This window comes from Pelodiscus sinensis, chromosome 8 (assembly GCF_049634645.1).
Source record: "Pelodiscus sinensis isolate JC-2024 chromosome 8, ASM4963464v1, whole genome shotgun sequence".
In the NCBI taxonomy this organism is placed as follows: domain Eukaryota; kingdom Metazoa; phylum Chordata; order Testudines; family Trionychidae; genus Pelodiscus; species Pelodiscus sinensis.
Genome location: NC_134718.1, coordinates 37,075,921 through 37,103,075, shown reverse-complemented (window position 1 = coordinate 37,103,075; position 27,155 = coordinate 37,075,921). Strand labels below are relative to the sequence as shown.

Below are 27,155 nucleotides of genomic sequence, written 5' to 3'. Positions count from 1 at the left end.
TCATTGAGCTGATCTCTTCCTAATCCTAATAACTAAATGCACTTTGGAGAATATTTTTGGAATTAAGCAAATTCACTGTAGAATAATTAATGTAATATATATTTGGTAAAATTATAAGTTACTGCTCCTTTTTCACATGAAATTGAAAAATCTATTTCAACTAGAATGAATGGTTTGAGCATACTATGTTTGCCTGTTGTCTGCCATTAATAGTATGACTGAATCTGTTTCTGAGAGGGTACACTCTCCAATATATCATTATTTTTGGTTAGAAAGCAGCACACAAATTAACAAAAATGTATAAGAAAAAGTAGATTGAAGTCATATCCTTTGTATTAAGGGAAATAAGGAAAAAGGATTGATTTCTAATTTATGGCATGAACAGGAATGTTCTCATTCTGTTATTTTTGTTTAAATGATATTATACATTTACTGCTAAGTTTTCCCAATGTTGAGCTATGTGACTTCTGTTAAAGTTAGCTGTTCAGCTAACCAGTGTTCCCTCTAAGCTGAGCGGCAGCATAGCTTCACAGGTGATTAATCAGCCCCTTCCAGTCAGTCAGCTTAATTCCATGTATATTGCCAACCAGATGTAAATTGTAACAAGTTGGGAGCCCAGAGACTTTGAGGAGGCAGGGCTGATAGATCATCTGTGAAGCTGTGCTGCTTCCCAACTTAGAGGGAACACTGAAAACCCAATGCAAATCTTTATTGAAGTAGTAGCTAAATTTGCTGCGTCTAGACTGGCAAGATTTTGCTTTTGCGCAAAAACTTGCCAGCTGTCTATACTGGCTGCTTGAATTTGCGCAAGAGCACTGACTTTGTAATGTACAAAATCAGTGCTTATTGTGCAAATACTTTCATGCTACTGCTCGGGAAAAAGCCCTCTTGTGCAAGAATACTTGTGCAAGAGAGTTAGTGTAGAGAGGGAAGAACTGTTTTGCACAAAAAAGCCCTGATGGCTAAAATGGCAATCGGGGCTTTCTTATGCAAAATTGCATTTAGACTGGCCACGGATGCTTTTGCGCAAAAGTAAATCTTTTGTGGAAAGGCACTTGCCTATCTAGACACGCTTTTGCGGAAATACTTTTCACGGAAAAACTTTTCCATTAAAAGTATTTCCACAAAATCATGCCAGTCTAGACGCAGCCATTAGGTATGCACAGAAAACTTTCCATGACCTGTGGGCCAATCTGTTTTTAACTGACTTCAGACTGACTTCGTTTTTTTCAAGGAGATACATGTACATATATAAGGGCAGAATTTGGCTCTATTTTCCTTAAGAAACTGGATAGGATGGCAGTCTCCTAATTTTTTACTGAAGTTTGAATGAGTTTGACCTTTACTTTTAGGAATGAAACAGAATTAGGCTGTAAGGATACTTCTACACAGCAGGGCTAAAGCCAAAATAAGCTACACAACTTGAGCTATGTCAATTGCATAGCTTAAGTCAAAAAAGCTTATTTCAGCTTTTGGTGCTGTCTACACAGCAGGAAGTCTGTGAAAAAGGACTCTTCCTCTGACCTTGCTTAATCCTCATAAAATGAGGGTTATAGGAGTTGGAGTAAGAAGTCCTCCAGCTCAACATTATTTTGACATAATGTCAAAATAATTGCTTGTCTGCACCTATACTACTATGTTATTTTGGAATAACATCAGTTATTCCGAACTAACACTGCTATGTAGCTATACCATAATTTTCAATGTTGGACAATTCTGTATGCTTTCTTTTGCATATATATTTGTTTCAGAATATATAGAATTCATTTTTTTCCTTTCTATAATGGCCATGACAAAGTATCTGGGATATTGTACAAAATTTGTTTTGCAGTTTTAATTCAACTAACCTAATGACTGTAAAAGAACAGCAATGTACCCCCCAACATTTTTTTTGAATAGTACAGAGTAGAAGCTTAAAAATAATTTTTTAAATTAACTTTTCTCTATTAAGCATTCCTACTCATCCTGGCTATTAGACCTAACCTCCATGAATCAATCTAGCTCTCTTTGAACCCTATTAAATTTCTAGCCTTCAACACATCCTCTGGCAAGGAGTTCCACAGAATGACTGTGCGCTGAGTGAAGAAAATCTTTCTTTTGTTTGTTTTAAACCTGCTGCCTATTAATTTCATTTGGTGACCCCTAGTTCTTTTATTGTGGGAATAAGTAAATAACTTTTCCTAATTCACTTTTTCCATACCAGTCATGATTTTATAGACATCTATCATATGTACTCCTTAGTCTCCTCTTTTCTAAACTGGAAAGTCCAAGTCTTTTTAATCTCTCTTCATATGAGAGATCATACTCATTTTAAAAGCTATCAATAAAGTTTCATTTTTTGTGACTATCACCACAGAAAGAAGACTAATCTGTGCTTGCTGCATAATGCTCTTTTGAACTTGGTGTTTTAAAGAGGTTTTGTGGAAAACCCAAGAATCAGAAAGAGCACCTGTTACTTTGTATGCTATGTTGGGATCCTGGGGCTGCCTTTTTCTTGTCAAGTGAAATTGTATGAATTATTCATAGTTTATGCAGCATTTTGCATTCTTTCAGCTAAAAGGCATTATAGAAATGAAACTATTTATTTCCACGTCCTTGCTATGTAAAACCAGATCATGGAGGCCTTAACAACACTGGAAAAAATGTACTTGGAATGTCAGATCCCTGCTTCTTCCGCATTTGGGAAATCCAATCAAGTTTCCTAGAATTAGGGAAGAAGTCTGGACTACCTGATGCTATGCCTCCCTGACATCATGCTATGCCTCCCTGACGTCAGCATGGCACTTCCTAAGTGCATATCCTGTGTCCTACTTTGGGGAACAAATGAGTTGGCTTAGTGTATCTAGAGCTCCTCATTTGGTAAACTTGGTCACCACATTATCTTGCTCCTTTCTGCCTCACCAACCCAAGATGAATTTCCACATGTCTGACACAGAGTTAGGATGGCTAATGTGGTGCTTTGTAACTTGGAAATGGTAAGCCTTCCATCAGTTGGTTCACCAGGGGGATGAAAATCCTTCACAGGATTTAAGACCTACCATTACATCTAAAAACTAGAAACTATTAAATGTAGCAAATCAGTCAAAAGGGCTAAAACATTAGAAGTCAAACTGTACTATATTTATAGTTTAAATTGGCCTAGGCAGACACACTAAAGCAGCATCTTCATTGATTGGTTTATAAATTCTAATATACTTTGTTCTTTGTTATTTAGAAATAAAGAGATTTATAAGTAGATCTGTTATTTACCAGCAGCACTTAGGGTTTTTTTATGTTACCAGTTTAATATGCACATCATGGCAAATAATCAATAAGCTACAATGCCATACAAGGTTACTCCAAGTACTAAGCCAACTCAGCACTAATTAGTGTTCAATATCAGATGTAGTCAGACTCCTATAGCCATAGGCGCAAGCTTATTGAGAGAATCTGACAACATTATAAATAATAAAGCAGAATTCAACTAATTTGTCATCAGAAATCACAAGATAGGATTGCCTTGTACAGTATTAGGTTTTAATTTGGTCTTTGTTATATATAGTCAGGAGTGGCCCTAGACAAGCTGCCGCCAACTGGCGCCCTAGGCAAAATACACAATCAGCACCCCCGCCTCCAAAGCCCTCAACGGCCATTTTTCTTGGCGCCCTAAGCAACCGCCTAGGATGCCTGTACTGACGGGCTGCTACTGTATATGGTTGCTCCAAACTCCTTCCCTTGCTTCTCCCCATCTCTTTTTTCTGCTCTTCTGTTACCTTGGAACAGTTTGGTTACTGCTTTCCCTGCCCTCACAATGTCCTTTCATTTTAAAAAGAATCAAGAATACTGGTTTGAGACAATAAGGTGGGAGTAAATCAGTTATAGTCTATTATTGAATTAGATTAGATTGTACAGTGACAGCCTTGACAGTTTAAATAGATAGATTAGTTACATTAAAAGATAGGTGGATGGATAGGTATATATGATCATCAATAACATTATGACATTTTACCATGACTGTACTATGAGAAAATATTAAAATCTTGTCTGTAGTGAGTCATGCTTACTTGTAATCTTATGATGAAACACACTATTTGGATCCTTTAAATGCAAAATATGGGCATAAAATTAAATATTGTAGATCATTTAACTTACTAACCAATTCCTACCCTGCATGATTGTGTTAATAAATCCTGTCACCATTATTTTCATATACAATTCTGTGTTCCTGAAGGTCAAAGATTACATTTGACTATGCACATGCACTAAGGACTTTTTTGGCAGCTGAAAGCCTCCCTGTCTAAAATTTATTAAGCGGGAGGATCCTGTTCATCCATCTGCCTTCTGAGCCTTTCTAAAAATACCATAATCCTCAACAAGGAGATATTTTAAGGGATTCATATTCACAAGTATATTCGTGGGAAGCTTATTTTGGCAGGCTTGCATGTGTTGGATTTGCATGCTTTGTGAACTTTTATTGCAAGACACTTGTACACAGGGTAAAGAGAGAGCTTTTGAACTATGGGATCCTTAAGTGAGAATTCTACTCTAAGTAAGCTTATGAATGTACCAGAAGTGAAGATGCATTTTCAGGAATGTTAATATGTGTCTGAAGTCATTCATTTCAGACATTTGCACACCAGCCCTTAGCTTATTGGATCTGATTTCATGTAACGTGGCTGTGATTTCTCTCCCGGGACCTTAATGATCTTGCTACTTTCAATAAACATTTATAGAAACTACTGCCAGCCTGTGGACAAGGGAAACTCAGATGAGAGACTTTATCTTCCAAAAATACTAAAAAGGCAAAACAGTCCTCACAAGAAGATTAATAGGAAGTGTCAAAATGTAGTATTAATTTGATAACTGGAATTGAATTACAGTACAGAAATACCTGTTTTATAGACATGCAGTAGAAATTTTGGTATTCCAACTTTCTGGGGAAAAGTACAAATATATGGTATACTTTACAAATGGGACCAACGAAACCATGAGTGTGAACAAACACAGACTTTGAGATGAGATGGAAGTGAAACAGGTAAATCCTGTCCCACACTCTCGCCATTCAGGTACAATCTTATGCAATACCCATGTTTGCACCTCTAAGAAATTTCCATTTTTTCGCATAAAAAAATCCAGATATGAAGCCGAAGCTGCCTTCTTCGCCAACCTGAAACTGTCTGACTTCAACATCATTGACACACTTGGAGTCGGAGGTTTCGGACGAGTTGAACTGGTAGGTAACCCTTCTTTGTTTTTAAACAACTTTGATGTCTATATAATGGTATTGTTCTGAGCCAAAAGCGGCTTTCTCCATCTTTTAGTTGTTTCTAATTATGGGAGTTGATTAACTGTAAATTAACTACATTACAGGATTCTATAATTTCCAGTAACTAAGGAAAGCTGCATTAAATTTGAGAGGGAATATGTATGACTGAACTGCAATTCCATTACTAAGGGCTACATTCATTATTTCTTTATCTTCCGGTGTCATCTTGTGTTTATACAGCAATACCTATTAATAGTGCTTACATTTATACCTACCTATAAATAATGCTTACATTTTATTTTTAAAAATGATGAACATACGAATGTTAACAATAAAATGTTAATCTAAAATCTTAATTACTGAAAATTTGAAAACTTGTTTTATTCCTGTTGTAAGACTTTTGCAATTCAGACGCAGAGACCCATAATGCCATTGATGAACAAGAAACTGGATTCTGTAGTTATTTAGTAATATGTGTTTTAATTGTAATAGAAATTCACAGATGAAATTTTTTTTGTTTCCAAAATTCGTAAGGAAGAAATATAAATGATCCAAATCTATACATTTATTTTTGTATGGATGGATTGTTTTCTTTTTATTACTAGGAAAGAATAATTAGGGGGGAAATTAAATGTTATCTGTTGAGTGATTCAGTTGTAAAATCAAGTAAATAAAGAGACTTAAATTAGTAACTGGGCATTAGTTTATATCACTATGCTGACCAGGGAGTCTTTGATATGTTAGGAACTCTGATAAGTTATGTATGGTGACGTAAAAAATGTTATTAATACTAGCCCCAAAATTAAAGAGAATCCTCATTCCATAAAAGTACAAGGAAAAATACTATTTTTACATTTTCATCTTACTGCTGAGATCTTGAAAATCAGTAAAAAGCAGTTAAACATATACCTATCAATCAGCCTTTTTATTACTGTACTACTTATGAAATATTGTAATAATAAGACTGGAATGTTTGTGAAAGTTGCTACAAGCCAGTAGGTTCTATGTTAAAAAAATGTGACTCTCTGATTTACATCATTTAGTTGTGCTTCTGTTTATAGCTCATATATTATAAAGTCAGAGTACAGAATGTCAATGAGAACTTTGACTCTCCTGACTTCTGTTAGTTTAGCCATTGTCTCAAAATTTTGTAATATTGAATGGCATATGTTTCATTTGTTTGGTTTTATACTTTGAGGGAGTTTTACTTGGTTTGTTTTTATTTTGTTTTTGGACTTTTGTTTATATATTTAAATTTAACCAAATAATAGCCTTCGTGGATGTTTGAAATAGGTGTATCTTTTTCAGATCCTGTAAAGATTTCTGGACTAGGACATAACTTGAACTGTGTTATTCATAGCCAGTTATGATGTCTGCGCCACCAAATGGTTATAACATTAGTCAGAAGTCATACCATGTGGGCAGGACCTAAGTCAATACCTATTATAGTATGAAAAGCAGGACTAGATTGAAAAACAAAGGCAGATGCAGCAACATTGGTGCTATAACCTCAGTACCTATGGAATATAGGAAACCTATTACATAAAGCACCACAAAAAAGATATGAAAATTTGATATTAGAACTTTATAGAGTGATGATGAAATATTATCCAGTACAAAGGGCAAAAATGCTGTTCACCACTAAGCAGCTTGCTAAAGGCTTGCATGAAAGCTCAGTGTTCACAAGCCCTTGTGGGGACCCTCTTCAGAGGGGAATTTAACTTCAACATAAGATAAAGTTGTTACTGATTAAATTCCAAGTGCATTGCTGAAGTATACAAGAACATCTCTATTTTCTAGTCAACCTACCCTCCTTTCTTCATTCATTCACTGATTACACATTTCTGTGTTTGCAGCATCAAAATGATTGACACTATATTCTTACAGTTACATTCATTTTTATTTCAGAAGGGTAGCCGTGTCAATAACTTTAAAAACAATGAGTTTTCTTGTGGCACCTTAGTCAGGACTTCACAAAAAGGCCTTCTTGTCCTGGCTGGTTTATTAAGAGAAAACATCTCTTTTCTAAAGTGCCTTGGTAATCCACAATAATTCAATAGGAAATACAGAAGACATATGTCAAAATGTAAAAGCTTTTGGCCTTCGTATGCTAAGGGACTTCTTTAACCACAGCCGCAGATCTGATTTTGACAAAAATACACACACACACACACACACACACACTAAGGTCAGGGCACCTTTATATAAGCTTGTAAAAAGAGGTCGAGATGCCTAATTTTAGGTATCCAATTCCGAAAAAGCTGGCCTCATAAAAAAAAGTGTTGCTAATAATTACATAGCCATAATATATTACCACCCAAGTGACCATAAGTGTTGATAGCTGATTATCCTTTTGCATATTGAATCACTGTATAATGATCAAAGATGTTATGATTAGTACTTTTGAAAAGATAGCTTATGATTTAATATCATTCTTCATCATGGTAGAACATATGTGATACAATTGTTTTTACTTAATTTAGTTTTTTGACTTTTTAAATACTTTTCAAAAGTTGTCATTGCTGTCCTATATAGAAGGACTGGCTATAAAAGGATGACTAATTCTCCTTCCAAGCATATCACATTATCTAGCATAGCCACCTTTTTTCAGAGAAATCTATCTTGTCTTTTAAAAAGGATGATATGACATTTTACAATATGAAGCTATAAAATGCTGATGCTATATGTACCAAGGAAATTAATTTCCATATTTTATTACATAAGTATTGTAAAAGTCTTATACAACCTTGTCATTGTGTAGCAGTGGTGAAATTTGTTGCTCAAAACTGTCATACTTGTGCTTCACCTACCATTTGGGTCCCTGTGCTAGAACCCAGAACAGAGGGTGGGCCCAGGCTCCCCCCAACCCTCCCTGCACCACTACACAGATTATCCTTTAAAGGAAAGTTTGGGACCAAAGAGGGGTTCACCCCAAACTTGTTTGACTGGCCTAAGATGAAGATGTGACCCTTGACTCTAGTAAAGGGCAAGAGGCTACATAGAGGGCCACAGCAAGCCTCTGAGGCAAATGCTATCTGCCTAGAAGTGAAGGACACTCCCCTCTGCCCCCCAAGCAAGGCTAGAGCCCTGCAACAGTACATACATTAAGAGCATGCTTAACTTTTTTGCTGAGATGGTATGAACTTAGACATTTGGTTAAAATTATGCTTGTGTTTTAGCATTTAGACAGCATAGTCATTTTTCATGCTAATATTCATTTTAATTGATAGATGACCATAGAATTATTGTTAGTGTGCTATTAAATTTGCTGTAGCCCCAGGCATTCTTGTAAATAATTCTTTTTATAGATTTCCAGAAGACCTACTCCATTAATTAGCTGGCTTGGGAAAATCTAATTTTACTCCAGCAGAATGGCAGGAGAGATTGTGACACTTATTTGGGTATATTTCCAACTTCACTGAACCTCTCTCTGTTTTTAAGCAGACTTCCTTCTTCTTTTTGAATCTGCAAAGAATAATGCAAGGTTTTAATAAAGCAAATGTTACGTGTAGTTGTGTGTGTGCAGACAAGGAAACTCCTAAGAGTGTTAACCTGGAAGGTGCTGAACCTCCTCCTTCAAAAGAATGGGAATTCTGAATGCTGTAATGGCAAGGAAGATGATGCTCTGTGAAGGAACTTGGAGACTGGAAACCTGAGTGAGACCTCCCCATAAAATTGGCAAGGAAAGTCAATCCAAGCTGAAGCTGAAAAAAATGTTTACAAAGCCCTTATATTCATTCATTCTGTCTGTCTGTCTCTCTCACACACACATACACACCATACACAGACTGGATGATTATTTTTGAAGACTTAGAGTGACACTCCCAGCCCCACTCCTAGGGAGCTCCCAGCCACTCTGTGCTGCTGACTCCATATCAGAGGCGACTGCGCAGGGTAGCAGACAGAGCCAGTCCACGAGGAGAGCCAGTTTAAAAACCAGCTCTCCATGCAGATTGGTTACCTGCCACCCTGTACTGTTGCCTCTGATACAGAGTCAGCAGCACAGGGTGGCAACATCCACTGTCCATGGGGGGGCCAATCTCCGCACAAACAGAGCAGCTTCTGTTCTCAGGGGGTTCAGACTCCCTGTGGACAGGAGCTGTGCCCTAAAGCAACCTCTGTCCATGGGATGTAGAGCAGCCTCTGTCCATAGGGAGCTCAGACCCATCATGGAGACAGGCTGCTTCGTGGCAGCATCCACCTGCTCCTTCCCCCCACAACTGCTGCCTCTGCAGCAGTGTGGTTGGGTTAGGGGGGCACCATGGAGCTGGTTCTGGGGGAAAATGGCTTTTAAGCCAGATCCCCCCAGCACTTGCTCTAGCTTGTCTCCCCTCCGCCCCCTGCTGCCTCTGTCGAAGGCAGCGGGGCAGGGGGCAGGTGGGTCTGCAGAGCTGATATACACGGGGAGTTGGCTTGAAAGCTGGCTCCCCACAGGTATTTGCTCCAGCCTAACCCCCTCACTTTCCATGCTGCTGCCTCTATCAGAGGCAGTAGTGCAGGGGGGAAGGTGGATCTGATGCTCATGGAGAGCCAGCTTTTAAGCTAACTTCTCATGGGCACCAGCTCCAGTTCCCCCTCTGATACTGAGGCAGCAAGGTTAGGGGAATGTGTGTAGTTGACAAGAGTAACTGAAAACAATCTATTTGGGAGTAATAAGCCTAAAAAATATAAATGAGTGGAATTGTGATCCCATGAACATCAATGGCCCAACTCCAAGTGACCTCAAAGAAGCCACCAAGTACTAAAACTTGTCCTGACAATAGTGTGTAGCATGAGAATTTGTTTTAAATCTTGATTTCTTAATTACAATGGGAAACTAAAATGAGCATATTAGAGTTTGTGAAATGAATATTATTTTCAAGAAATACAGTAATTGTTATTTTTATTTTGCTTTCTGTATTACTTAAATTATTCCTATTTGGGTACTTAATTTTTACAAAGATGATTTTTATGTTTGGAATGTTAAGTATTCCTCATGGTTTCTCCAACATCTTTGACTATAAGGTGTGCCCTGTCGATATATACTGGGACAAAAAGTTAAATAAGTATCTTCTGATAAAAACATATTTGTACATATTGTCAAAATCCTGAATATAAATTCCTAATAATGAAACCAAAATACATCCAAAATACAATAGCAAAGTGCAATATTTGATTATGGTGTGAATAATTAAATAGGCAAATTGTAATAGAATCATTAGCATATGTTTATGAACATGTGTCTGTACAATGTCTGATTTTACAAGAGATTTCTTCCCATGTTCCATACCATTCAAAATGAAATTGTCTTGCATAACAATGTGATATTTAGTGCTCTTCACAATGGAGATTTGTTATTTCAGGGTGTGTCTAGACTACAGGGTTTTGTCTACAAAAGTGGACTTTTGTCGACAAAACTATACCTGTGTCTACACTACCGCTGAGTTCTGTCGACATAACGTCGACAGAACTCAGCAGTTTTGTCGACGGCTGTAAACCTCATTTTACGAGGAATAACGTCTTTTGTCGACAGACTTCTGTCGACAGAAGGTGTTATTCCATCTACACTGTCCTTTGTGTCTACACTGTCATGTCGACAAAGCAGCTTGCTTTGTCGACAGAACTGAATGTAGTCTAGACGCTCTTTGTCGACAGTAGCTTTGTCGACAGTATCTGTCGACAAAACTTCTGTTGACAAAAGCCTGTAGTCTAGACGTACCCTAATTGAATCTCTTTTTTAAAAATATTACAAAGAAACAAAGCCATTTGCAAGTCCTGGAATTACACTGCTCAATTCTGACTTTTTTTTTTTTAATTCAGCCATCATACAGGTAAAACAGAGTCAGAATTTCCAAGGGTCAGATTCTGCCACTCCTTTCTCACACTAATATCTTGTTCTGTGAATAGCCCTCTTTAACTGGACCACGCATGAAGTAGTGCACTACTCAGTATCTCTGAGCAGCACAGCATTTAAGCACATGCTTAACTTCAATCACATACGTAGTCCCATTGATGCCAGTGGGACTATTGCGTTGTTACATACTTAATGTATATTGGATCAGGGACAACTTGAGCATGGGTGTAGAATCAGGCCTTAAATAAATGGGTAGAATGCCTTCAAACTTTAATTGTACCAACAAATCTGAAATAATGAATGCAGAAAAATACTTTGAGGTATGTGTCTTCTCATACACCTTTGGCAAGCACAATTTGTAAAGCAAAAGAACAATATTTATAGAGAAAACTATTTCATATTGGAACAACATGAATACATTTGGAATTAAATATGTACTCTTTTACTTGGAAAAATGCTTGCTACTCCTGTTCATGCAGCAGTTCAGCTGTTATGATTAAGATAACTCAGCTTGCATTCTTTAGCTTGTCTGTACTTTAAATGCTATGTTCAGTGACAGCTGCTGCTATTTTTGTTGATCAAACATATATATTTTAGAGAGCACAGAAAGCAGGAAATCGTATAGATGGTGGGAGAGAAAAAGCTCATGTATTTTAATAGGTGGACAGTATTTTTTAATGTGTTAATTCATTGAAAATAGATAGTTGGATAAAACTGTAGTTTTAATAGTTTTAGTTCCATTTTAGTTCCTGTCTATAGTTTTCTGAGTTTTGTTCTGTCATTTACCTCTGTTAGCTGTATTACAGGGTATCTGCAGACAGATCCAGATGATCCTGTTTTGTTGAGGGGTATCACCTGTGCTAAAAGAATACGTTAAAGTATATCAACTAGCCCATTTAAAGTTAATGTATGCAACAATATAACCAAGGTTTTTATACATCCATAAAAGTTCACTCTGATCTAATGTTTACAAAAAGGCCTAGACTAATCAGTACTTTTTTCTTAAACAAATTCAATGTACTGTGTATCTTCACATAGCTAGAAGCCAAGACATTTATTATACATAATTTCTTACTTCCAGGATTTCTAGTAAATTAAAATGGTTTCTTAGTGAAAGTAGCTTCTAAAAAGTTACAGATGAGCAAAAACAATTAGAAGTTTAATTTGCAAATATTTTAAGTACATAAAAAACAGCTTTGGGCTTTTAATTTTTAATTTTTAAAACTGCTCAAGTTGCAAATCCCACATGAGAATATAAGTCTATGAATACTAAATGTATCCTATTAATAAAGTTGTCAAACTACGAGTGCCAATTTAGACATGAAACATATGTTCCTGGACCAATCTGGAGATGTCAGAAACAAAGATAATCGTAGTGAGATTCAACTCTACACCCAACAGGAAATGTCATAGCCATCTGACCAATGCAGATGGGAAAAAAGCACTGTTGCTCTCTAGATTTTTTTATGTAGCAAGTCCCTCAATCTGTGAACCAGAAATGAAAAAGGAAAGTAAATTACCTCTTTCAAGGAAAGTGATTAACCACTGCTATTATTTCTCATTGTTTCATCCCTCTAAGCAACATTATCTTTGCCTTCTCTTTTCGGCCTTGGACTGTCAACTCTCAGCCATGCCTGAATTTCATCTTGATTCTAGAAGCAATAGACAACTTCACCATCAGGGTAATAAAATAGAAATAGAACTGAGCCTCATCTGAGTACTGAAGGCACCAGCCCATACCATCTGAACTAATAATCTGCATGTGAAACAGAATATAATCTATAATAACCCTCAGAAGGAGCAGAGTTATTCAGGAACAACTTTGTATATCCCTGCCACAATCCACAGGCATTTCAACAATGTCAAAGATAGATAATAGTCCAAAAAAATTACATGGTTCTTAGACTTTCATCCAGTACAAGACCATTGACTAAAGAAACTAGTGCACTCTTTGTGCCCTATGGTAACATCAGCTTGACAGAGGTTAGGAATATCATGAGGACTCCAGGACTTGCTTTGACGCATCACATTCTCGTCAGTGATCTTCACTAAAAAATTCTCCCTTTGCAAAATTACCCCACATTCAAATTTAAGTATTAAAGAGGATGATTAATATTGTAGCAATACAAATATAATTGAAATTATCTGAAAATTGCTAGCATGTGGTTGCTTTAACTTTTTTAACTGCTAATCATTCATTTGGCTAGAAGTCTGAAAAATGTTTTAAGGCTCAAAATGTTAATTTGTGAATTACAGCTGCCTTTAAAAACTCAGTCCTTGCAGGCACTGTGTGTGTCTGAAGCTATAGCTGCTTACACATTATAAGCAGAGCTGCAACTTTGCAGTGATTACAGCAGAGAAACATTTTAAGGTAAGGTGAGTGAGCCAGGCAAAACCCAACTGAGGTCTAATGAAATAAGAATTCTGAAAAGTGATAGATGCTAGATTTGTTTTTTCTGTTCTCCCAAATGTTAGCACCTCAACCTAACTAATTTTGTATTGATATTGTTCTAATTATGAAAGCTCTTGACTTCTTTCTGAAACAATTTTTAAAAGAAAAAATCTTTGTAAGGCTCTGGCTCTAATACCTAAGGCTCTGAACTGTCATTTCAAACATTCCAACAGCCAAAGAGTAGAAAACCCTTGAGCCGTTAAAGACATTTTGAATAGTAATATTTTCTCAAAACTAAGAGGTTAGAAGCTGTCATCTGAATTCATAACTGTTGGCAGCAAAGTGAAGCCTGTTTCGGTGAAATGTCCACTTGTTTTCTTCAAAGGAGCTTGTCACATTAATGGACTTTCAGATTGTAACCAATCTGTTCAGATTTGCTTAAAAAAAACCTGTTGAACTTTGATATTAATGATACAAAATATGGTAAAAAAAAACCTATGCTAATGTGAGTTGGTCAAGGGCTTTTAGTTTCTATACCACTGGCACATTCATAAATATTGAGGACACTTCACTGATACAGTGGAACCTCCACAAAGGTGGAGAAGTTTATATTGTTACTCCCAAACATACACAACCTTTGCACCAGTTTGGAATTACCTTCCCAAAAGTTCACAGGAGGACTGTAGTATTGATAGTTATTTCTTACAGCTGTAGCAGGTGCTGAGTGCAAATTAATTGAGCAGCCATAAGGCAGACACTGCTTTAACCAAATCTCTAATACACACTGCAATATCTGAGAAACTAATACGCTTTGAAAAATAAACAGAAACATTTTTTCCTGAAGCATTTCTGTTTCTACCATTGGAGACTGGTTTATGTTTAAACAAGGTTTCACCTCGTTTTGTGTCATTGGGATGATGCAGTTCATTTGCAAACAAAGAGTCCTTCAGAGTTGTCTAATTTAATCCATCTAATCCAATTTTATCTATGAACCTATATGTTTATGCAGTGATGCTTCAACATGAAATCTGAGCATCTCCACTCTCTGCCTTATTCCTTTCCTTTTGCACTTCAGGAAGAATGCCCCAGTGCTACTTCAGCTTGCAAATGTGCTTACTGAAAATGTGATGGAAGAGAAACAGGAATTCTGCTTCATAGTTTCATTGGCAACAGAGAGCACAGAGAAAGAGGAGTTGTGTTCTTTGTGTTTTTAACAAGCTTAATGCAAGTTATTGCCCAAGACATAGACTCTTCAGTATATTGGGTAGTCTCTACATAGCTCTAATACCAGGTCCAAAATCTGTTTTGCATTTCACTACTCTGTGCAGATTAGAGGGAGCACTGTAGTATTAGACCAGATATCAGAATAACATGGAGATCTTTGATCACAGTGGTAGGTGTGAAGTGCTTTTTAGATTGTATACACACACACAAAGGGTACGTCTACACTACAGCGCTAATTCGAATTAACTTAGTTTGAATTAGTTAATTTGAACTAAGCTAATTTGAACTAACGCGTCTAGAACTAAAAACTAGTTCGAATTAGCAAAATGCTAATTCGAACTAGCATGTCCACATTAAGTGGACCCTGAACCGGGCTTAAGGATGGCCGGAAGCAGTGCCGGCAGGGCATCAGAGGAGGACTTAGAGCGTGGAGATGCTGTCTCAGGCTAGACGAGGGCTGCGCTTAAAGTGACCTGACCCCCACCCCGGACAGACAGTTCTCAGGGGTGCCCTGCTTGCAAACCAGTCCTGGCTTGGAGTGCCCGGAGTACCCACACTGGGCACATCACAGCACTCGGCCATCAGCCCGGCTGCACTTGCCGCAGGCTGCCATCTGGGGAGAGGGGGCAATTGGGGGGCTGCAGGAGAGCTTCCACCCCCAGAAGCCCGCAGAGCCAGCCCAGTCCTCCCCATCGGGGGCTCGTACCCCATTCCTCCCTCACCTCCTTCCACTTACCCTTCCCTAGCCCCTTTTCTTGATGTACAAAATAAAGGACAATTGTGTTCAAAAATGGAATCTGTCTTTATTGAACAAAACTGGGGGAGACTGGGAAAAGGAGGTGGGAGAGGGGAAGAGAGAGGCTGGGAGAGGGGAGGGCAACCACAATGATCAGGGATTGGGAACAGGTCCCATATGAAGAGAGGCTAAAGAGACTGGGACTTTTCAGCTTAGAAAAGAGGAGATGGAGGGGGGACAGGATAGAGGTCTCTAAAAGCAGGAGTTGGGTGGAGAGGGTGCGTACAGAAAAGTTCTTCATTAGTTCCCATAAAGAAGGACTAGAGGACACCAAAGGAAAGGAATGGGTAGCAGGCTTCAAACTAGTAACAGAAAGTTGTTCTTCACAAAGCAAAGAGTCAACCTGTGGAACTCCTTGCTGCAGGAGGCTGTGAAGGCTACAACTAGAACAGAGTTTAAAGAGAAGTGAGATCAAGTCATGGAGGTTGGGTCCATGGAGTGCTATTAGCCAGGGGGTAAGAGTGGTGTCCCTGCCCAAGGTTTGTGGAAGGCTGGAGAGGGATGGCACGAGACAAATGGCTTGGTCACTGTCTTTGGTCCATCCCCTCCAGGGTCCCTAGGGTTGGCCGCTGTCGGCAGACAGGCTACTGGGCTAGATGGACCTTTGGTCTGACCCAGGACGGCCATTGTGGGCTCAGGGTTGGGGGTCTCAGTGGACCCCCTTGATTTTCATGCACACCTGCTCCTGGGTGGCCAGGCTGGCAGCTCTCCTGCCCAAGCCGGCTACTTTCCTGTGCCTAGTGCGGAGATCGTGGACGAGGTCTACGATGTCCGCACTAGCCCAGGTGGGTGCCCGCCTCTTGCAGTCCCGGGCAAGCTCCCGGGAGCCGCCAGCCTGGTCCCGGGAAGAGGGGGAGGGCTGGGGGCATCGGGTGGGTGCCTCAATCCGTGCCAGGTGCAGGGTCTGCTAGCTGGGTGCTGGCAGGCTTGCACCTGGCACGGGCACTGTAGCCAGCCCGTGCCCCTTTAAGGGGTCCGGGGCCGGGAGGGGGGCATATGAGTTTCCCTGGTGTTGGCCAGAGTGGCCACTAGGGAAACCTGGGGAGGGCTAGCCTCCCACTAGTTCGAATTAAGGGGCTACACACCCCTTAATTCGAACTAGTAAATTCGAACTAGGCTTAATCCTCATGGAATGAGGATTACCTAGTTCAAACTAAGCGCTCCGTTAGTTCGAATTAAGTTCGAACTAACGGAGCGCTAGTGTAGCGCCTATGAAAGTTAGTTCGAACTAACGTCCGTTAGTTCGAACTAACTTTGTAGTGTAGACATACCCCCACTGTCTTGCTGTTCATGAGGAGTTCTGGGCCCTTCAGTGATTATAAATTCCTAATATTGTCATTACTTAGCTGGTTCCAACTTCTCAGATTTCAGAACAGAATCTTGAAAAGTGAATGCCAACACTCACTACCCATGTATAGAGCTTTTTAAATATTATGAGGTTTTTTTAATCCATGAAGGGGCAGATACTGTGTAAGGGAAAAGTATAGAGAAGAGTGCTCAACAGGTTTTCCTCTAAAACTGCAATTACTCAAGGGCTTTTGAAATTGGCTGTGTTTTTAAAGATAGGATTTTTTAAATTCCATTGAATCAAAAGGATGGCTCATTTGAAAAATTAATCAACAATTTTGCTTTGTACATTCTACTATACGGTGGGTTTCCCAAAAGGCTGAACCTTCTCCTGAACATGTCAGCCTTCTGATGAGTTGGTATACACAAACATTTTGGTGTTTGTGTCTTTGTACAGTATTTTCTTGTCAAAACTGAGGGATAAACGTTCTTGGCTGCCCTCATTTCATTTAGTTAACAATGAATGATCTTTATGGGGAGACTTTTAGATTTTTATTTACTTTAAAAATGTAATAAAAAGGAAAAAAATCTGAAAAATGCATGAAAGCCCTAGTAAGTGTATGACTTAATTTGGAGAGCACATCTTTCAGAGGGCTGTTAATGAAAGATGAATCTTTTCCAATCTTAAGGAAGGTCAATAGTGACTGAAAATCACAAGATTATGGCTGTTGATTAATAGAAATGAGTTGGTGATTTCCAGGAGTTTCCATCATAATTTCATCCAGCACAATAACCATTATATGGCAATCCCTGCTAGAACCCAGAGATGGAACGGGCATGGAAATTTGTTAGGTTTGAGGCTCCCTGAATAGGGTAGGGAAGTTTATAGTGCCAATATCTTATACGTTACCTCTAAACAAATTCAGGATTTCTTTTTCCAGAGTTATAAAATCAGGATTAAGTTCCAAAAGGTCTGGCAAAACCATCAAAAGGAAGGTGATCCAAATTTAAGCCTCTGAGCCTGTAGCTTGCTGGGTTTTTAATTGTTTGTTTTGTTTTGTTTGTTTGGTATCTCAAGAAGATACAAAACAAATTACTTCCACACTCATCTGAAACCCTTCCAATGCTTATGGGATTTAAAGTAAGTTAGGAATGTGAGTGGAAAATTTGACTGAATTGTCTTGTGGCTTTAGGTCAATGCCTTGTATTAGTTGTTGCTTTTTGTATGTTCTGTATGTATATGGAAGTAGAACTGTTATCAGATAATAAGAAAATTGCTGAGGGTTTTTTTCTGTCCAAAAGTAACTGTGCTTACACTATTCATTCATTTTGAAGCTTCCTTAAAACACTGTGAGTTACTTGTTTTACTGAAACCAGTAATTTAAAAAAATAGTCATTGATAGCATGGATTTTGCGAAGGGTTGTGCCATTTAAATTTGAATGGGAAGAATTAGTATGATTTATTGTTATTACCAATCATAACATTTTAAAAGTTATTGATCTGAAAATCACTCAGATCCTTACAAAGGCTTATTATATGCCAAAGTTATAAATAAAGGTAGGTAGTAGTAATGCCCTACAAATAAAATTCACATATGAGAAATGGAACACTAAATATAATTAAAATTCTGTGATTCAGATTAGAAAGACACAAGATGCTTTTGTATTGAACCTTCTAGTGATTTTCTGTTGACTTCATAGTTCATATATTAGTGTTTTGTCTATAAAAATGAATGACTAAAGAACATAATACTTGCAGTATTGCCATGGATAGTGTTCTGCCTTTGTTTGAAATTATTAATGTTGCCATCTGTTTTCTCTTTATTGAATACATAATTCTAATAGGATACTGAGCAATTTGGGTACTTGACAGCAGACTAGATTTTTTGCAATCTCACTGTTGCAGAGAAAACTGCTTTATTTTCTGTTTAGTCTCTCTCTTCAGTGCACCCTGTAAGGGCAGGTTTTACTACCTTCCTTCATCTCTGAGTGGAACCTGCAATCACACCTCACTTAGGCTATGTCCAGACTGCAAGCCTCTTTCGAAAGAGAGCATCTAGACTGCACGTTGAACTTTCGAAAAAGCGGCTTGCTTTTTCGAAAGAAAGCATCCATTGAGTCTGGATGCTCTCTTTCGAAGAAGCCCTATTTACATTCAAGATCGCCTTCTTTCGAAAGAGGAACTTTCGAAAGAAGGCGTTCTTCCTCGTAAATTGAGGTTTACCGCCATCGAAAGAAAAGCCGCGTTCTTTCGATTTAATTTCGAAAGAACGCGGCTTGAGTCTGGACGCAGGTGAAGTTTTTTCGAAAAAAGGCTACTTTTTTCGAAAAAAACCCTGAGTCTGGACACAGCCTTAGGGTGCCTCTGCACTGCACCATAGTCCAGAATAACAATATGAGCATCAACACAGAAATTCTGTTATTTCAAAAGAAAATACAAATAACAGATGGCTTTTTCCAATGTTTGTAAACCTCATTGCATGAGGAATAACACCTCTTCTGAAATAGCTATTTCGAAAGAGGGCGTGTGTGGACACACGGGGAGTTTTTTCTAAATAAGAGGCCTCTAGGAAATCCTACAGGTGCCCTGCTGGTAACTCCATCCACACTCCTCAGGCCTCTACAATTCCTCCTCCCCAACAGCTCTTAAAGCTGCAGACATAGGGGAAAGGGCTTGTGGCAGGGAACTGGCCCTAACAGCCTCTAGCCACAGTGCAGCTGCCACAGCATGTCATCTGGCCAGCATGGCAGACCCCCAAGCCTCCTAAGGACCCCTGCCCATCCCAGGAAGCATTCTGATGGCTCCCAGGAAAGGCATGCACTGTTCTGGTCTGGTGCGGAGATCCTGGCCCTCATCGAGGTGTGGGGCAAGGAGGAAAACCTCCAGGATCGCTACTCCAGATGGCGCAATGCCAACATCTACAGCCACATGGCCAATAGCCTGGCCACCGAGGCCATATCAGGAGCCAGGAGCAGGTCCAGAGTAAGATGAAGGAGTTCTGCCAGGTCTACCCCAGGGCGAAGGAATGCAGCTCCCGCTCCGGGGCAGAACCCCACTCCTGCCCCTATTTTGAAGACTTGCAGTACAGCCCCTTTCCCACCCCCTGGTGGTGGACTTGGGGCTGGAAACGCCCATTGTTGCCGGCCTGGGGTGTCACAGCTGGGGATGAGGAGGAGGAAGAGGCAGAGAAGGACCCGGATGCGGCCAGCTCTGTGACCATGTTCACCCTGGACTGAGACATTTAAAATGACTTCATAGCCACTCAGAAAGGGGTCACGAGAAAGTGGGTGGATAGGTGGCTTTTCTTAGACCAACCTAGATCTTTTTATTTTATTTTCTCTTAAGAACATATGGTTGCCCTTTTAAAATATTTTTTAAAATTAGGCTGTGTTCTGTGTTGCATCCACATTATGTCCCTCCTCCAGAGACAAACTGGAGTTCTGATCTGGCCTACATTTCAAAATCCTGGGTACACTGACAGGTTATAAAATGAAATCTAAAAATGAAAGCTGGCTTCCTTTCTGTTTTCATAAACGTTGCCAAATAGCACTTGTACCATACACTACATTGTAGAAAAAAGTTTGATTTACCTATGTGCACTCTTCGCCATGTGACATGGGGTGATATGGTTGGCTTACTATAACCAGAGATGGAATTTAGCAAAGTTGTAGTCTAGGTGGGCAAATTATCAGTTTCTTCTGTCATTTGGTGTTAGCTACAAGGAAACTGGTTGGAGTTCAATTTTCCTTTTCAACTGAATAAAAGATTATGATTATTAAATGTATGCCAGCTTGTCTAGCAGTTTGTAATTATATTTCCTTTGTTCAGCATGAGGAGTTTTTGTTTGTTTGATGTCTTGGGCTGCTAGACAATGAGCTATCACTTAGCCAGCTCTGAGAAATCTTACTAATTTGTGGAGAAGTGAGGAGACAGGGCAAATCCATTCTGTTAATTCTGTGTTCTTCAAAGCACCTCAAGTACCATATAAGTTAGTCCTTATCTAAGCTATCAGGCTGAATTCTCTGTGGACTTAAACACTATTCAACTTCATTATCTGATGTCAACCTAGAGGAAGTAAGTCAATGCAGAATCTGGCCCCCTGCACATAAGTAGAAGTTCTGAGGGATCTTAAGTGTCTCATGTGCTTAAACTAAGCCTTTCTCCCTCCAAAAGCCTAAACTTTAGATATCTATTTTCTTAAAAATAGGCTAATTGAAGATCAAAATTTAAAATAAAGATATGCAAGAACAGCACCATTGAAAACCTAGCTTTTCTCATGCTTTTAATCCTTTCAAGGACTAAAATAAAATATTTTCTATAACTCTAACGTATCCATTGACTATAACAAGGTAATAAAGTTATACACTTACTAGCATCAGCATCTTTATGCTGGGAGTATAACTGAGAGAAATATATAATGGTGGAATTGTTGGTTTTCCCATCAACACAGAAAGTTGTTATAAGAGGCTTTTCAATTCAATGGCATATTGTACTGTCAAATGTATGCATGGACATGTTGTAGCAATATGCTACATGTTTGGAAATCTAGTTTGCAGTGAACAGATCCAGTGAGCATTTTATTAAGGCACAGCAAAGTGACTAATTTCAAAATGGTTATTCCTTAGGGCTGGTTAATTTGCTAAAAGAAAAGGATACTGTGTTGGAAAGAAAGGAGGATTCCTAGCTTTTAGGCGCTGAAATGGATATGCCTTCCTCTGACGTGGCCTGGCCTCTTACTGTGACCATCTATCCATTCTGCCAAACCCTTCCTTTGGCCTAGAAATCAGGAATGGAAAAGAGTTTGTACTGTGGTGTCAAGCTAGGAACAGAAAAAAACTGATCGTGAAATTCAGAGTGGCTCTGTGCAAGGAGGATGGGTCAGTTGATGAAAGTAAGCATTCAAGGAGTATGAGGCTGCTGTTCCATTGAGGAAAGGATGTTCTGGTGTGCAGTTGGAGTTGGTTAAGAAGGTGAAAGAAGGCAGAGCATATTTGTGGTGGGTGGAACAACTGAAGAAAACACAATTTGTAAGTCCCTCTGGGTATGTCTACACTAGCCCCTAGTTCAAACTAGGGTGGCTAATGTAGACATTCGAACTTGAAAATGAAGCCTGGGATTTAAATTTCCCGGGCTTCATTTGCATGTTCCCGGGCGGGCGCCATTTTTAAATCCCCTTAGTTCGAACTGACTGCCCGTGGCTACACGCGTCAGTCAGCAGTTAATCAGAACTAAGTCCTTAGTTCGGATTAACTGTTACTCCTCCTGCAATGAGGTATAACAGTTAATCTGAACTAAGGATTTAGTTCGGATTAACTTCTGACTGCTGCGTGTAGCCGCAGGCAGTCAGTTCGAACTAAGGGGATTTAAAAATGGCGCCCGCCTGGGAACATGCAAATGAAGCCTGGGATATTTAAATCCCGGGCTTCTTTTGCAAGTTTGAATGCCTAAATTAGCCACCCTTGTTCGAACTAGGGGGCTAGTGTAGACATACCCTCTGAGACTGCAGAATACTGAAGATAAGAGCAGTCATCTTCAGTGATCTGATAATTAGGTTCCTTTTTATTTTCGTTTAATTATGATTATATCCTCCTATGAAATAAACTTCCTATTCTCTAGAAGATCTAATATTTTTGAAAGTGCTACAATATGCCTGTCCAAAATTCCAGATTGTTAGTTCTTCAGATGTTATGGGCTTCTAACTAATATATTTGTCACTTTTATTTAAGGTCCAGTTGAAAAGTGAAGAATCCAAAACATTTGCAATGAAGATACTGAAGAAACGTCACATAGTGGACACTAGACAGCAGGAACACATACGTTCAGAGAAGCAGATAATGCAGGGGGCTCATTCAGACTTCATTGTGAGGTACTGTCACTACACTTTATAAACTCATTTCAAGTTGAGAACATCTCAGACTTGGTATTGTTTGTTATAAAATTGCAATGTGTTATGGAGGTCATTATGAATTGTCCCACAAGCCCAAAAGGTAAATCACCTTTTAATTGTAGCTCATCTTTGTCAAGGAGTTTGCAAGTATGGCGCTATAGTGTTCCATGTTTATTGTCTGTCAATGAGTCAACAGATCTGCTCAGTATTTTTAACTCTCAGCCCTGAAAACTCAACCTAGTTTCTGCAGTCAAGCTGTACCGTTTCTGGATCATGCACCAGTATAGAGTCAACAATATTCAGCAAGTCTTTTAGTGCACATGCTAAAACAGAATCTAGCTCAAAATCCCTTACTCTTATTGGCTCTCTATGGCTGTGTCTAGACTACAGGTTATTTTTAAAAAAAGTGGCCTTTTTTTGATAAAAACTTCCCCTGCATCTAGACTGCGGCCACGTTCTTTCAAAATTAAATCAAAAGAACACGGTAAACCTCATTTTACGAGGAATAATGCCTTTTTCGAAAGTGCTCTTTCGAAAAAAAGGCATTATTGAATGCAAACAGGGCTTTTTTGAAAGAAAGCATCCAGATTGCCTGGGTGCTCTCTTTTGAAAAAAGCGGCTCGTTTTTTCAAAAGAAGTGGTTGCGGTCTAGATGCTCTCTTTCAAAAGAGGCTTTTTCAAAAGATTCTTTCAAAAAAAGCCTCTTTCAAAAGAGGCTTGCAGTCTAGACGAATCCTAGGAGTCAAAAATAGTAAAATCATATGTTGATCAGCAAGATAAGCAGGTGTGCCTCTGAATATGTAAGAAGAGTGTGTGGTCACTTTTCTGGCCATAATCATACTTCTATTATCTGACACTAAGCATCCCTTAAAATTGTGAATATTTGAGGAAGAAAACAGGAAGGTGAGATGCTCCCTTATGTAGTCAAGATAATTGTAAGCCTTGGAGAGTTGCTAAATCTGGCATTTAATAAATATAAAAAAGATATTAGCAATATTCTTCAGCATATTGATGAAATTAATAAACCTGTGACCAAATAATTTTATCTGTGGTAAAATCCATACATAAGTCTGTGGGGAGTGAACTCTCCAGGAAGACACCCTCACATCTCTCAGCTAGGGATGTTTCCTCCCAAGTTAATTATGCTGAAACACCTATCAGAAAGTTGGCAGATACTCTCAGATTCCTGAGAAGGCTCCGTGCATTTGTACCGGCTCTAGTCTTTGACAGAGCTTCCACTCTCTTGCAGCTCACTTCCACTAGAGGTGTGAGCTAAGCAGAAGAGATAATATAGCATAGGGCTTTATTACCTAGCCACATAAACTCCGCAGGGCTGAAACAGAGATGTGTCCCTAACATACTCACTTCTCCCCACTGGCTGTCTAGTCTTATTTCCTACCTCCATGCAGACTTTGAATGGCAGAGGAGCCTCTGAGGTTTAAAAGAAGTGGGAACAGGAGGCCCTACTTCTATGCTGGAAGAAGGATTGTTGTGCTCAAAGATTCCTCTGTGCTTGGATCTAGACCTATAAGAATAACAAATACTCATTCCTAGGAATGAGATGAAATGGAACAATAACTTTGCCAAAGAGTTATCCATATATTTCCAACGAGCAGTGATTTTGTTTCCTGTACTCTACATTAGATATCAGATTAAAAGAAATGTTTTCTAGTATCTTGTCTATCTTGCATTAGCATTAAATTACACAGTCTTGAAAGGAAAATTGTTTATGTATATATTTTATTGCCGATTGAAGCACTATCTGTTATTTCCTTTGTACTGAATATGTTTATTTTAAGCTCATACTTGATTCATTTGCCACAACAATTACTGTATGCTTATAAACAGAGTGGCACTACATAATGCTTCAATTATCTTTACACTTAGCTTTTCTTTCATATTTGATCCATAAAAAAAGCCTTAGTTATCTAGATTTGAGATGGTACTGAAATTGAAAGGACTCCTTGTAGACAATTATAGCATACAAATAATTTTCTAAAGTTTTGAATGCGCTACCCACTGTCTGAATCAATATACTAATGTAATGGATGGTGCTGTTATAAACAGGGCTAGCAGGACATGTACACTGAAAACATAAAGGACATTTTAACATAATTGAAGGAGAACATATTCTCAAGATTAAGAGCCTGATCCTGCAAACTTTTACATGTCTAGAAGCATTGACCTCATTAGCTAATTAAATATATACTAATCACATTCTTTCCTTCTTTTTGCTTACGTAATCCTCATGTAAGATAAGATACTGGAAAGTATTTCTATTTATCTTCAGATCTACTGCAGGATCTGAGAAGGAAAGCACAAAAATAAGGCTGCTTATGTAATGAACCATATTCAGGACTGCTATGAGGATGAGTAAACCTAAAAATGTTAAAATTGATCAGAAACTGTTTAGATACAGTTATGCTGCATACTTCTTATGGTGCCTTGTAGGGTATATATTCAGGAATTATATAGGGCATATACCCTTTAATACAGATATAAATATCAGAGCAGCTGGTAAGCCATGGTTTAAGCATGTAAAGTCATGCCCAGGTACATGCCCTATTTGGCTTTCTACATGTCCAAGTCATGCCCTCCATCGACTTTGCTATTTTTAGCAATATAATGTCCCACTGCTGGAGCTTTTGTACAACTCTTAACTAAAATAAGTAGTTAATTAAATTATTTTAATTTTGATTGACTAATCAAGTTTGTACTGAAGTCTAATAAGTGACAAAATAAATTGCAAAAGGAGGATTTAAAAGATGGGTTCATTTTTCTTTCTTTTAATCTTTTGTGACCATCATATGCTATGATGAATCAAGACTAATATTTCATAAATAGAGGAACATATATTGTTTTTAACTGATTTTCCCCCTGTGGCTATTGACAAAGCAAAAGACAAAAGGCATTGATTCTAGCAAATTTTTGTAAGTTTTCTCAGGCTATTTCTAGACTGCAGGCTTCTTTCGGAAGAAGCTTTTCTAGAAGAGATCTTCCAGAAAAACTTCTTCCGAAAGAGAGCCTCCACACTGCAAAAGCACATTGAAAAAGTGATCTGCATTTTTGAAAGATAGCATCCACACTGAATGGATGTAATCTTGCATTTCAGCTGTGATTACTATGGACGGAGTGGCCACCAGCGCACCTATGCTTTTTCCTCTTTAGTCGACTTTTGAAAGAACTCGCTCTTCCCCATCCATACATGCCTGGAAAAAAGGCTTCTTTTTTGTAGAATGAGGATTACCAATGTCAGAAAAAACCCACTGTTCTTTCGATTTTCTTTTGGAATGACATGATTGCAATGTGGACATAATTGACGTTTTTTGAAAAAAATGGCCGTTTTTCTGAAAAAAAGCTATAGTGTAGACAATACCCTCTTGCAGGTCAGCAAATACTCCTCAGTCCTGAGATGGATTATAGGTCTCAGAATTTTCTAGTAGAGGTGAACAGATGAATTGCTATTCCAAAATGTATGACAGTCATTTTATTCTTATTGTTATCCTTATTACAACCCTAAGTGGCATTGTGCTGTGCGCTGTACAAATATAGATCAAAGACAAACTCTGCTCTGTTTTGTGATATCATGTCAAGTAGAGACTATTTTGAGACCAACAGTTTCATGTTACCTAAGCTATTATTTCACCAAATGCCTCTAAAAATAAAAGACTAATGCATTAAACAACTGTATCATGACCAGCTAGTATATCCCTCTTTCATGGTATATATCACGTAACAGCTCCTTGAGAGGTATAACGAAGTATATTATTTACTTTGAACTACTTGATTCTGCAACATCTTCTGTTTTCATTATAGCCACTGGAGACTATCAAGTCCATAATGCTTAACACATACCGAGTCCTGTGCATGGATGCAGTTACACAATCATAGAATCCGTTCATTGCTGAAGAATTATTTTCCAGAATCTAAGCTTTTTTGTTCTTTATGATGTGGTTGCAAAGAAAACCATTCAAATGTGTGAACTGAGTGTAAACAGATATAGCAAAGTGTGCAGCTTTCTGCAAAAAGCCTGAAATGACAACTGTCACAGGCATAACAATAGGTCTCAGAACAGTTTGCCTTTGCACTATAGTAATTCTGAAATCTAGTGATGGGTTTATGGTCAAAATTGGGAGCAAATTTACTTATCCAACAAAGCCAATCTATCTCCCAGACCTTAACTTTTCAGGAGCCCAATGATCCTTTACCCATCTGCCAAAATGTACAGCTTCCTCCAGATAGATTCTGCATGCTGCATGTTCTCAGAACAAAGCTCTTCAGCACCTTTAAAATGGAAAATACAGAGTAAATTTCATTTAGTTTAACATCAAATGAAATAATACAATGTACAATTCCTTGCATTATTTTCATATTTAATTAAATTAATATACTCCATTTGTTTAATTTATCTGAAGATGGAAGACAATTTCCAGACTGCTTCACAAGAATGTTGCGGAAATGTGTAGAAAGGAAAGTTTTCCCCATAGCGT

The 27,155-nt window shown here is 38.5% G+C and overlaps 1 protein-coding gene across 7 annotated transcripts in view; it reads left to right on the top strand.

The window, feature by feature from the left end:
- Positions 1-27,155, top strand: part of PRKG1 (protein kinase cGMP-dependent 1) — a 1,023,509-nt gene that overhangs the window by 971,440 nt on the left and 24,914 nt on the right. For all 7 annotated transcript variants that reach the window (XM_075935047.1, XM_075935052.1, XM_075935048.1 and 4 more), the window contains 2 exons: positions 5,116-5,212; positions 22,505-22,644. In XM_075935047.1, the coding sequence (XP_075791162.1) occupies positions 5,116-5,212; positions 22,505-22,644 (237 nt within the window). The remainder of the gene's footprint in view (positions 1-5,115; positions 5,213-22,504; positions 22,645-27,155) is intronic.